General features: G+C 34.2%; 1 protein-coding gene across 5 annotated transcripts; it reads left to right on the top strand.

Annotated features, from left to right (window-relative positions):
- Positions 1-2480: 2480 nt before the first annotated feature.
- LOC107817835 (uncharacterized) lies at positions 2481-11733 on the top strand. Of its 5 annotated transcripts, none has more exons than XM_016643722.2 (7): positions 2481-2674; positions 2756-2848; positions 2968-3084; positions 7721-7919; positions 8421-8758; positions 10669-11065; positions 11187-11733. In XM_016643722.2, the coding sequence occupies exons 1-6, from the start codon at positions 2648-2650 to the stop codon at positions 10690-10692; spliced, it is 798 nt and encodes a 265-aa protein (XP_016499208.1). In that variant the 5' UTR covers positions 2481-2647; the 3' UTR covers positions 10693-11065; positions 11187-11733. The 5 variants fall into 5 exon arrangements, with proteins under 5 accessions (XP_016499208.1, XP_016499206.1, XP_016499209.1 ...); XM_016643720.2 differs by having other exon boundaries at positions 10511-11065; XM_016643723.2 differs by having other exon boundaries at positions 2482-2674; positions 10068-11065.
- The last annotated feature ends 2161 nt before the right edge of the window (positions 11734-13894 follow it).

Below are 13894 nucleotides of genomic sequence, written 5' to 3'. Positions count from 1 at the left end.
AATTAAGGGACGATATCACTTTTTGTCCCTCAGTTATCTTTACATTATGATTTTGGTCCTTGTGATTTCTACTTAACACATTTAACCTTTGAAATGTGTACTTTTTTCCCTTTATGTAGAAAGTATGCAATAAGTAAACTATTTGTAAAAACTATATTACCATCAAATATGGAGGAACCATTACAAGCTTAACATAACATATGAGTAATTAAATGGTGAAATTGTTAATTATTATGATAACTATGTTATCATTTTTACCCTTATACTAATTATGCTTATTCATAAATTTATCTGTAATTACCTATTAAATAATATAATTGTATAAATATTTTTTTACCTTAATACATAAAAGTTAAACTCTTTTAAAATTTACACTTACAATAAAGTGTGTCGACTCCTACATCAAAACTTGCTATTCTTTTTAAATGCATGGTATACTAGAGGTCGAATAAAGAAGCATTATGAAAAAGGAACCTTGATTTTAAGTTTCTGAATATTTCTTATTTACTATAGAGAGAGGCTTGTTCAATTTATTTTGTCAAAATGAACAGGCAAAAAAAGAATTAAATTCGATGCACTCTATTCTTCTAAAAAAATAAAAAATCTTGGGATATATAGAGCAACTAAATAAAGCCATACCATGAAGGATCAAAAGATGCAAATTGCAATGTTTCCACTTTCAATGCTTTAATTTTAAATTTCAGGCTCCTAATTATAATTTAAGTATAAATGTTGATTTGAGGTGAACCGATAAAAATTAGACTCGTAAGTCTAAATACAAAAAAGGTTCTACTGTTAAAAAGTTAAAAGGAGAAAGAGAAATAGAAAGAGAAGAAGTAAGGGTTTTTAAAGCCAAAATTTTCTCATTAAACTTTAAAAAGGCATTTATGCACAAAACTAGGCAACTAAAGCGAAGATAAAATAAATACCAGCACAAAACTACCCTATTCGTACAAATCACCCTAGTGACTATAAGGATAAAAAAAAATTGTAATTTAGTGTAAGAAATTTGGATATTAGTTCTTCGAAGCAAAATCGGCATATGTAGAAAGTGCTTACAAAATTATTACTCCTAAAACAACAATTTTTAATGAATACTTCAGAGGAAAATATAGTGAAGTAAAATTGATTGACTCTCCAACTAGTTACAATTACATGATAATATTTTATAATTCAGTCCGTTTGCATTGGCTTAATGCAAGTTTAATTTTATCTTTTTATAATCACTTCAGAACTTAATGACATTTTATTGATATAGTATTAAATTAATTAGCATTTTATTTGAATTATACATTTATTAAATTATAGACAAAGACAAATTTATGACTTCAGATTCATACATCTTAATTTTAATAAAAATAAATGAGACATATTTATGCTAAGTTTTTATCATTTGTTACTATCTTTGCAGTGTTCATGCTTACCTTTGAATATTCATAAATGGTTCTTGTTGTTAATTTAATTAAATACAAGAGATTTTGACACTCACTATGAGTATCGAATTAATTCGGGTTTATTGATGTTGGCCTAACAAGCATATTTAAGAAAAAAGTACTTAGTGCTATTAATATTTAATTACAATAAATATCAAATTCCACGATTATCGAAAATTAAAAATCGATTCTGCCAATAGAGAATGCCACGTGTATATCTGTATATGATCAGAACGTATTAACTCTTTTGATCAGTAGTGGACCTAAAATTTTGTACAAATGGGTTCAATCAAAATTACGGTAATCGATTGTATAAGTGGAGTGGTAAATGAAATGTGTGCAATGCTTTTTTTGTTCATGAAATCACTTCAAAATGAAGTCATTTTTTTCGAAAGGTAGGGAATTTTTTTTAAAAAAAATAACAAAGAAAATTCCATCCATTAATTTTTTAAATGTTTATCTTTATAAATTAACAAAATCTATTTCAGAAAATTCAGCAATTTTAACCAAAAAGTATTTAACCTACTTAAAAATTATACTATAAATTTAACATAGAAAATTGTTACAAACAAAAGGCATGAAAAAAAGAGAGTAATAAACTAAACTAATGTATACAAATTATTAAAGAAAAAGATATTTTACACCGAACTAAAGCTTTGAATATAATACAAATTAACAATTTCATATAAACTAAACTAAAGTAAAAGATTACAAGTAATTCGATAACGTGGTAGAACAAAAATTCACTTTTTCGAAAGGATTAAATTTTTCTGAAGTAAAATGAAGGAGTTTAATAAAAATAGCTTTTATTGGATTTTAAATATGAGAAAAAGAATCATAAAGCGATGTCAGAAAACAAAACAAAATATGTAAAAAGGGCCATAAGGTATGTTTCGAACTTGGGACCTTGGCCGTACGTTGAAGTTTGAGCCCGCTTTGGCAGTGCTCTACGGCTTCTGTTAGTGCGAAGTGGGTTCAGGTATTACAATATATATCAGGTTCATAATTTTCTGATAAAATTTAAAGGTAAAAATAATTAATTTTTCCAACGAAGCTTCGTTCAACTGAACCCCTTCGTACAAGGTGAGTCCGCCCCTGCCTCTGATAAAACAACATGCACATATTGTGCGTTTTCCTTTTTTTTTTTCTTTTTCTTTTTCCTCCGCACTCTTTCATCTCTTCTTCTTCTGCTGTGTCTTGAGGCATACGCAACAATGGCACCCAGAGGCAGACCCAGAAAGGTTTGATGAATTTTTCAGCTTTTATTCTTTGCTTTATACTGTACTGTTTTCTTAACACTGTTGTTTGGTTTTTATTGGCAGCGATTAGGCCGAATAGACGCAGCAATTGATGCCATGACATCTTTCGGCTTTGATGAATCGCTAGTTCGGGAAACTGTGAATAAACTCCTCAAGGTAACGTTAATAATCTAATATAGCTGGTTAGGTTTCCCCAAAATAACGCCCTGTTTCATTGGCGATTTTTGGGGCTGATTAGGCGAGATTTTTTGTTTATTTATCGTTACTGTTTGTAGGAATACGGCGGAAATGAGGGATGGGCCTTTATTGAGGATTGTGGCTACAAAGAACTCATAGAAGCTATACTTCGCGATCTAGAGAGCAATGATGAAAGCACTACTAATTTACAAGAGGTACAATTGCTCGGAGACTCGAGTCACTTTTGATGAAAATATTATTTTGGGGAAAATGTTTTACTAAGAATTCTTCTGTGTTAATTATTTTCCTGCTTTGGTTGGATATAAAAGTAAATGACAATTGTAAGAGGAGTGGATAGGGTAGGAGGAGTGTGTTTTGATGATAATATTTACTATTTTAGTTTGACCACAATGTCGAGATGTTGATTAAAACAAGTAATATGAAGCAACGATGTCTGTGTTGATTGAAGCAAATACTAAAAATAATTCCATCAAGTAGAATATGTTTTCTGATGAAACATTTTTCACCTTTATCAATTAATAAGTAGCTAAGTTCATATTGTTTGGTTCTGAAAGGAGAAAAGTATGTCTATGCAGTTTTACCTGGATCCATTCCTTCAACATTTCTTATCCAAACTGGAAATGAAAACATTGCATTTACTGGAAATAAAAATTGATTCTCTGTAAACTCCTATTTAAGTAATTTATCCTAACCTATATAAGCATATTGGATAAAATCATCTTACCATATCGAAGTCCTTTATGTAAGCTATACAAGAAGGGTAGGACTTAGGACTAATTCTGTGCAATGTATATTTACAGATAAAATTGAGGGACAACTTGCTGATTGTTATTCCATTTAATTTGTTGGACGTGAAATTATTCTATTAAGGTGTAAATCCAAGTAATAATCCCTTCTTTGAACTGGAAATCAGCTAATAAAATATATCTGTTTAAATTGTTAACAAAATTCTGGTAGAAATATAGTTTCAAGAAAGTATTAGAAGTTGGAAATATTCCTTTCAGTTATTTTGCAAAACTCTTTCTTCTAAGGAGTTATGAAGTGGGAATTGCATGTTAATGTTTGTCTTTATTGAAGCATCCTGCATACTGTATTCTCGTGTCATCTAACTGTTGGAGTAATTGTCTTCATGTCAAGTGGAGTCCACTGCCCTAATTTTCATTGCTGGTGCGCTTGGTTACTTGAGCTTTTCATTTATCATCTCCCGTATTTGTGTTAGTCCATCAAATGGTCTCCTCTGCTGTTGGACAAAATGGTTCCTCAAATCTGTTAAGAGTACGTAAAACATCTCAATGAAATCGATATAGGTGGATCTTACTGCTAACTTAGGCTGCCCTAGTTGATCAGTACAAGCACCCGCACGAAAATTTTACAAATTTCTGGAATTTAATAGTAGAGCATTTTTCCAGAAATGATTTTCTGTTTCACAATTCACAAACAACTTACACTTAGAAGTTAGAACTGCTTTTAACATTGTTCATTTATATACCCTGCAGGAATGCACTAATAATGAATGTGTATCTGTGATTAAAATATATCTCATCACAATCTTTCATGAATTCCAAGGTTGAAAAGTATGGTTATCCAAAGCTTGTAGTTTCCTCTTCTGCATTGCTTGCAGCGGCTGATTGGCACATCCCAAAAGTTTACACTATGAAGTATGCAGACCTATATGCATATGAGCTGCAAATCTAGCACTTGATTGTTGAGGTGGTATGAGTCACATCAGAGTTACAGGGCGTGCCTTGTTCTTGACAGAGTCGTAACAGTACTTACTTTTTGAATCTTTGGGTGGTTCATAGAGAGTTTATCATGTTTACGATCATGATTTTCTAAGGAATGAGTACAAAGATGGAAGCTTGCCTCGTAGAATTTGTTAGAATAACTTTTATCCTTTGTTCTGCTCAGCAATATGCTATTTATTCTGCTTAGTCTGTTTTTCGTAATTGATTAGAGCGTAGTAGATGATGCAGTCACCTCTTTCTTCTCTTGTCATGTTTATATTATTTCTTACATTACTCCCCAGTGCTTTCTCTTAGTGGAATTCTTCTAGCTCATTACACTAACCTTCCTTGGTCTCTCAGAACTAAAACAAGCATCTTAGTTCGCAGCTTCGTCCGAAATCCTCTCCTGGTCTTGATATTGTCAGCTGTTAACAATAAGAGCTGCTTCTGAATCAAGTCCCCAATAAGCAATTAAGTATTCTATTTTTTTGCAAATGCCAAAAGACTTCTATCTCCACCCTTGTCCTCTGTATGATCCACCAATCAATTCCTAGATGGTCTTCTGCCTTTTTTTCATTTGTTTGTACTACAAAATAAAGAAGAAAAAGGACATTTGTATTTTTTATAGTCAAACTCCAGGATCTTTCTTTCACTTTTGAAACACATCTATAGTTCTACAACTACTAGTTTAAACTGTATGGTATCTTTAACTACACGGGACCATTTGCTATCTTCCTTGTATTGTATTTTTCAGGGAATCTCTGCTCAGGGTACGCTTAGTTGTTATTTCTGTTGCGGAAGCCAAATGTATATAGTGTGAATAAGTCACAACTACTATACCAAAAATTATGACAGCCACCAAATAATAAATAAGACAATAAAACAACAATAAAGGGAACACCAAAATTTACGAGGTTCGGCTAATTTTGCCTACTCCTCGGACACAACCAATATTTTATTCCACTCCAAAAATACAAGTGAAATAATACTAAAGAGAGAAGATACAAATGCCTTAAACAGATGAGGAGGCAAATGAGAGGTGTGTATAAATCCTAAACATTAGGCCTTCTTTTATAGGGAGAAAAATCCCCCCAACTCTTCTCCCAACCGATGTGGGACTTTGGCATTTTGCCAAACTTCAACAAATCTCCACCTTGGCAAAATTCCACATCTTCAATTCTCTCTCAATAACAAATTTTGGTTGTGTCTTCATCTTCAATCTTCAGTGTTCAACAATGTTGATCAAATCCAAACAATGTTGAAACTTGATCGTAGTCACCACTTTTGTCAGCATATCAGCAGGATTCTCTGTAGTATGAATTTTCTTCATCGTGACTCCACCTTCTTCTATGATTTCTCGTACGAAATGATACCGAACATCAATGTGCTTCGTCCTTGCATGATAAACTTGGTTCTTCGCTAATTGAATAGCACTTTGACTATCACAAAAAATTGTGATACCTTTTTGTTCAACACCAAGCTCCTTTAGCAATCCTTGAAGCCAAATTGCCTCCTTCACAGCCTTTGTAATAGCCATATACTCTGCCTCTGTTGTAGACAAAGCAATTGTTGACTGCAAAGTAGACTTCCAACTAACTGGTGCCTTTGCAAAAGTAAACACATAACCAGTAGTTGATCTTCGTTTGTCCAGATCACCCGCAAAATCTGAATCACAATATCCAACTACAGACTGATTGTCTTCCTGCTCAAAAACTAACCCAACATCTACAGTATTATGAATATACCGTAGAATCCACTTCACAGCTTGCCAATGCTCCTTTCCTGGATTATGCATATATCTGCTAATAACTCCAACAGCTTGTGAAATGTCAGGTCTCGTACAGACCATTGCATACATCAAGCTACCAACAGCATTTGCGTATGGTACCTTTGACATATACTCTCGTTCAGCTACATCTTTTGGCGACATAGTAGTACTCAGCTTAAAATGGGGAGCAAGTGGAGTACTAACTGGCTTAGTCTTGTCATCTATGCCAAAACGTTGTAGTACTCTCTTCAAATATTCTTTCTGAGATAAACAGAGTTTCTTTGAACGTCTATCTCTTATTATCTCCATGCCAAGAATTTTCTTTGCCTCACCCAGATCCTTCATCTTGAACTCCTTCTTCAGTTGAATCTTCAACTTATCAATTTCTTCCGAATTCTTGGAAGCTATCAACATATCATCAACATATAGGAGAAGATATACAAAGGAACCATCTTTAAGCTTTCGCAAATACACACAATGATCGTATTTGCTTCTCTTGTACCCTTGCCGCAACATAAACTCGTCAAATCGCTTGTACCATTGTCTAGAAGATTGTTTCAATCCGTACAACGATTTTTCAAGTTTGCACACCATATTTTCTTTTCCAGCAACTTTGAATCCTTCTGGTTTTTTTACATCCATCTGAACTAGTTCCAAATTCAATTGTGCTACCAAAGCCAACATAATTCTAATGGAGGAATGTTTTACAATTGGAGAAAACACTTCATTGTAATCAATTCCCTCCTTCATGCTCTGATACCAATTGTTGCGGAAGCCAAATGTATATAGTGTGAATAAGTCACAACTACTATACCAAAAATTATGACAGTCACCAAATAATAAATAAGACAATAAAACAACAATAAAGGGAACACCAGAATTTACGAGGTTCGGCTAATTTTGCCTGCTCCTCGGACACAACCAATATTTTATTCCACTCCAAAAATACAAGTGAAATAATACTAAAGAGAGAAGATACAAATGCCTTAAACAGATGAGAAGGCAAATGAGAGGTGTGTATAAATCCTAAACATTAGGCCTTCTTTTATAGGGGGAAAAATCCTCCCAACTCTTCTCCCAACCGATGTGGGACTTTGGCATTTTGCCAAACTTCAACAATTTCAAGTTAAGCTTGTATAAATAGGAAATGAGCTACATGCCTTATTTTCTGTATTGCAGTGACTGCCTATTATATGAAATGCAATGATACAACAACAATGATGCTGATGAACAATTTTCACCTCTTCTTCAATACTGATATGACTGTTACTGATATAACTGCCTCTAGCATTATATGCATATGCTAGAATAGCTGAAGACTTTGAATTCTTATAACAGGGTGTCTCCTCACAAGATGAAAGAGCAGTAGAACCTGCTTTACCATGCACCATTAGTCCCTCCAGCACTCTTGGTGATTTCTCATGCAATGAAGCTGGCAATACTGTAGGAGAAACAGCATGCTCTGAGCTTGTCAATGCAGTAGGAGAACCAACACACGAAAAGCTTTGCAGCAACAGAAAAGACATTAGCAATACTGGTAAGGAACTGATTGTCTGTTCAGATTCTGCTTCTTGATCTGTGTAAATTTCTATGTCTATGGAGTAGTCATTTAGCTGCCAACTAACGGGAATCAGTTTAACAAAGTAGAAAAACATTCAGCGGAGCTAATGTGTGAGTAGCATGCATCAAGATCAGATAAACCAATTTAGTATACTGTATACCAACAGATTAGGGAAGATACAATTATTTTCTAGTGAACTGCAGCATTTTCATTTTTTTGCAATAGTTCACGGGTTCGAGCTGTGGAAGCAGCCACTAATGCTTGCATTAGGTTAGGCTGTCTACATCACACCTCTTGGGTGCGGCCCTTCCCCGGACCCTGCATGAACGCAGGATGTCTTCTGCACCGGGCTGCCCTTTTTCTGTTCACTCATGAAAGTTAAAATTGTGCTTCTTTTTGTTTATGAAACAGTATAAGGTGCCTATGTGACTTTAAGGTCCATATTTCTAACATTTCCCTAACAACCCCGTCTTGCAGAAGTATTTTGTTCCCTGCCAGCTGAAGGAGATGGAAATAGCTGGAAAGATGTAGGGGAGGACCAAATCTCTACCCAGAAGGAGACAGCTGATGCTGTTTGCCCTGATGGTCGAAATTTTGGGAATGAAGTGCAACCCGGGAGCAATGCTCATGTTTTTGCTCTACCTCCAACTCATTCCCCATGCCCAGTTAAATATCTCAAAATTTGTTCTGAGAGTCAAGTGCAATCAAGGAGTTTCTCTTTTGTTTCTAGTCCACTTCCAACTCCTTCCCTATGCCCAGTTAGACGTCTCCCTCCCCCTGCTGATCATCACCCCACAGCTCTTCCTTCCTCAAAGGTACAATTTTGAATTTGCTACGAATTTTACGTGAATTTTGAGTTTGCTATGATTCAGTAGCCTTTTAAACAATGTTCATGAGAAGTCATGATGTAAGCATTATGACTTGAAAGTTCTGTTTCAACCTATATCAACTGATACATTCATACTGTTTGATCATGAAAGGGGTTAAATCTGTCTATTCAATTTTACCTGGAACCATATTTCAGTATAGTTACCTACCCAAGTTACATTACATTGTTTCTTATACAAAGTGGAAAAGAAATCCTTGTCGTCGGCTGTGTATTGTGTCATCTAAGTTTTTTGATGAATAATTGTCCTTATGTCATGCTGAGTGACTGAGTCTACTGCCCATTTTTCCTCATTGAAGGTGTTTGGTTGCTTTTGCCTTTCATGTATTATCCCCCGTGTTTACAATAAACTGTGATAGACCATCAAATGGTGTCCTTTGCAGTTGGCATAAATGATTCCTAAAATATGTTAAAAGTTACATAAAGCATCTCATTAAAATCAATATAAGTGGATCTTACTGCTAACATAGGCTGTCCTTTGCATTTGGTGTACAGTATGAGCATCCCCTAGTCATTTACAAATTTCTTTGGAACTCGATACTAGAGTATTTGCTTGCAAATGATTTTCTGTGGCACAAATAAGTGAGACGTAGAAATAGAATGCTTTTAGCAGTTTGGATTCAAATATTCTGCAGGTCTGCACCAATAATGAATATGAATTGGTGATTAAAGTATATCTCATCACAATATTTCCTCAAGTCCAAGACTGATTGAATGTTATGATTTTGCAAAGCATGTAGTTTCCTTATCTGCATTGATTGCAGAGGCTGTTGGCACATGCCAAAAGCAGGAAAGTTTACACTATGTAGGCCTAACATATGAGGTGCAAATCTAGCACTTCATTGTTGAGGTGGTATTTGTCACCTCATACAGATATTTCAGGGCATGCCTTGTGATTGATAAACTTGAAATAGTACTTATTCTTTTCACCAACTTGCTATTTGGTCACATCTGGATGTTTTTCTTAATTGATTAGAGCATTTTAGAGTAATTTTGGACTAAGACAGACTTAAATGGAGCAACATCACAGTGAGGATTCATATAGCCGACCCAAACTTGCCTGGGATTGATGCATAGTTTGTTGTTGTTGTTGTTGATTAAAGCATGCTAAATGATGCAGTCACCTCTTTCTTCTCTTATTGTGTTTATCTTCTTTCTGGTTTTGCTTCAAGTGCTTTCTCTTAGTTGAATTTATCCAGCTCATCACACTTGCCTTCCTTGGTGACTTGGTCTCTCAGAACTAAAGGAAGCATTCTTCATCCCAGCTTCCTCCAAAATCATTACCTGGTTTTGAGATTGTCAGCTGTTAACAATAAGAGCTACTTCTGGATCAAGCCCAATAAGCAATTAAGTTTTCTTTTCTCTGTAAATGACGACCTTGAAAGACTTGTATTCCCACCCTTGTCCTCTGTATTCATTATATGATCCATAAGTCAATTCATAGATTGCCTTCTGCCTTTTATGATTTGTTAGTACTACAAGATATAGAAGAAGTAAGAAGCATATTTTTCCTTTTCTGTTTTTTTTTTAAAGTCAAACTCCAAGGTCTATATTTCGCTTTTGAACACATCTATTGTTATGCAACTGCTAGCCTAAATTATATGGTATCTTTAACTACAAAGGGCTGAGCCACATTTGCTTATCTTTCTTGGATCGTACTTTCTGGGAAATCTTTGTTCAGGCTACATGTCTGGTTAAGCTTGTATAAATAGGCGCTACATGTCTCATTTTCTGCATTCCCTTGAGTGCCAACTATATGAAAAACTCAATGATGCTGATGAAAATTTGTCACCTCTGCAACGATATTGATACGACTGTCAATGATAATTGCACCTGGAGTTCTATCTGCATATTCTGGAATAGCTGAAGACCTTGAATTAAAGCAGGGTTTCTCCTCACAAGATGAAAGAGCAGTAGAAGACACTGCTTCAGAAAGCACCATTGGCCCCTCGAGCACTCATCTTGATTCCACATGCAACAAAGCTGGCAATACTTAGGAGAAACAGCAAGCACTGTGCTTGTCAATGCAGTAGGAAAATCAACATACGAAGAGCTTTGCAGCAACAAACAAGACATTGGCAGTAGTGGTAAGGAGCTTAGTGCCTGTTCTAGTTCTGCTTCTGGAATTGTGTCTATGACTATGGAGTAGCTATTTAGCTGCCAAGCAACGGAAACTAGTTTAACAAAACATTCGGTCCAACTAATGCATCATAACATTAACATGCATCCTAGTCAGGTAAACGAATTCAGTACCATTACTGCATTCTTTTCTAGTGTAACTTGGATTGTAAGAATCCTGCTTCTTGATATGATTTTGAGGTCCATGTTGGAGTAGTAACAAAAACCCCGTTTTGCAGAAGTATTAAGTGTCCTGCCAGCTGAAGGAGATGGAAATAGGTGGAAGGACATAGGGGAGGACAAGACCTCTACCCAGATGGTTGATGGTGGAAGTGAAGTGCAAGCAGGGAGTGACTATCATGTTACCACTCCACCTCCAACTTCTTCCGCGTGCTCACTACTTACTAATCTCCCTCCCCCTGCAACTCTTCCTTCCTCAAAGCGAGTTTGCCTTGAGCCACCAAGAAGGCGCGTTCCTTGTTATGGCTGGATTGAAAGCGATGATGAAGAAGATGCCGATGACTTCATACAATTACCACCAATGAGACCAACAATAAATGCATAGAGATAGTACGACACAAATTGTTGACTTGAAAGTTGAAACCAACGGATCCCCTTTGAGATTGGTTTTGCAATTTAACGCTGTAGCACAATTTGGTTTTATTTTATTTTTCTTTTTGAGTTGTTTTATTTTACTTTTTATGACTATTTGACTTTGGTTACAGGAAAACAAAACGGGTTGTTTCCAGAAACGAGTTTTATTAAGTATTTGATTGTTCTGTTTTACTTTCAATAGCGTATTTGGACAAAAAATGCAAAGCAGTTACAGAAAAACAAAATATTTTGCTTCCTGAAACAAATAACTTTCTTTTCTTCTTCTTTTTCTGTCCCCTCGGCCCTCTATGCTAGTTCTCTTTTTATCCTGTTATGTTATGGTTACTATTTGTTTTTATTATTATCTTGCTGTATTGATTGCTTTTTCTTTCCTTGAGCTGGGGTCTATCACAATCAGCCTCTCTATCCTCAGGGTAGGGGTAAGGTCTGCATACACACTACCCTCTCCAGACCCTACTCGTGAGATTATATTGAGTTTGTTGTTGTTGTTTTAAATATTCAAAAATAGAATTTAGTAGAAAAAAGGTTATTTGGTCTATCCTTAGAATTATTAGTTATCATAATATGAAAGCGTTTAGATTTTCTTAAAGAGTTTTGTAATTTCTTTTGAATTTTTATAACACTAATGGTCTTCGAAGCTATTTTCTAGAATAAATTATAAACACGGTTACACGCAAGTGCTTTCAAACATAGAATTAGGAGAGTGTTTTTAAAACTAAGTCGTGAGTGAAGCAGTCTTCTAAAACAAAATACAAACACCTAGATTAACATGCAGTTTCATATAAGGCATTCATAATACGGGAAGTAATGTACATTATTCATATATAAATCCTTTTAAACCAATTAAAAGAAGGAATTACTCAAAAAAGAGTAGTGCCAGATCATGGGATACTTTTCAATTTTGATCTTTATTATCACTTTAATTATATTGGTAAAAATTAGAGAAAATTTCATTTATCCCTTTAACCTTTTGAGTTAGAAAACAAAATAGATCCTACACCTCTTCAATGAATAGACAAATCCCCTTAACAATAACGTCAACAGCCAAAATGAGAGTAATTGTTGGAACTTTTAAAATGTCAAAAATGATTCTCAAATTGAAATATAAATTATTTTGTATTTGGATAAATTAGAATAAGAAAATCTTGAAACAATTAGTTCATTTGTAGTGGTAATAATTTAGGGACTTTTATACAAATATGTAACTGCTTAGTATAAAATAAGCTCCAGCATTTAAAAAGTATTTTTCAGCACTTAATGCTTAAAAGCTACTTAAATTCAACCAATCCAATTTTTTTTAAATTTATTCAATCCAAACAGGATCTTAGTTAAACACCTTATAATATGATTCTTTTTCATTATCAATTATTTATAAGAAATTGGTGATATACAGAGTTACGAAAAATTAGTTACAATCACAAAAAAAAAAATTATAATTTTATTAATCAATTGTGAATAAAATTCTATTCATTCTCTTGATCTTCTCTCTAAATTGTTCTCCATGATTCGAGGGTTCAATCAATGTATTTCTCGAACATCGGATGATGTGAAGCTCCGCACAATGTATTTGATCTCCATGAAAGTCAGACAATATTTCGTATCGATCACGTGGAAGAACTTCTCTTGATCACTCTTTCTTGTTTCTTCAATCGAGGGCCAAAATGGCATATCTCTAGCAAAGAATTTGTGTGGATCTTGAAGTATTTGATTGTTAAAAAACATTGTCAAGAAGCATATTCCAACTGCATTTCGTGTTGATCATGAGGAAAAACGTCTCTTGATCACTTCGGTTTTGAAAAAGATATTATTTTTTGTCACGATCTATTTTTAATATTCCAAGTTTATGGAATTTATGTAACCATTTTTATAGGTGTGAGTTAAGATTTGGGACCGGGTAACTTCTAAGCAACCTTAATGGGCTCTTGGATTAAACAACATAAATGAACTTGTCTTGTTGGTGCCCAACTTAATGATCTCGCCCAAATGTAGGGAGTCTTCATCTAGTAAACTTTTTTATGTCTACAACAATATTCATATTTGTGATTTAATTATAATTTATAGACATTTTTTCTCACTGTCGACTAAACTTACAAAAAAAAAAAACAACAACTATAAACCCACTAATTTCTTTGGGACCGTCGCGAAGTGCAGATAAAATCATACGGTTAAATGATAATCCATCCGTCTCATATTAACAGTTGTTGTTAAAAAAATAGTTATCTCAAATTATTTGTTAGTATTTTAGAAGTTCAAGACAAAACTGATATATTTTTCCCTTTTACCTTTAGTAATAATTGTTCTTGAAGATGGAGATAACACATAAATAGAATAA

The sequence above is a fragment of the Nicotiana tabacum genome, chromosome 6, assembly GCF_000715075.1.
Source record: "Nicotiana tabacum cultivar K326 chromosome 6, ASM71507v2, whole genome shotgun sequence".
Lineage (NCBI taxonomy): Eukaryota > Viridiplantae > Streptophyta > Magnoliopsida > Solanales > Solanaceae > Nicotiana > Nicotiana tabacum.
Note: the sequence above shows the minus strand (reverse complement) of the source record. Positions and strands in the feature narration are given on the sequence as shown.

Bases quoted from the DNA above. Each gene is read 5' to 3' on its own strand.
- LOC107817835 (XM_016643719.2), top strand. From the start codon at position 2,648: ATGGCACCCAGAGGCAGACCCAGAAAG. The intron at 2,849-2,967 runs GTAACGTTAATA...TACTGTTTGTAG, and splicing joins CTGTGAATAAACTCCTCAAG to GAATACGGCGGAAATGAGGG. The intron at 3,085-7,720 runs GTACAATTGCTC...TTCTTATAACAG, and splicing joins GCACTACTAATTTACAAGAG to GGTGTCTCCTCACAAGATGA.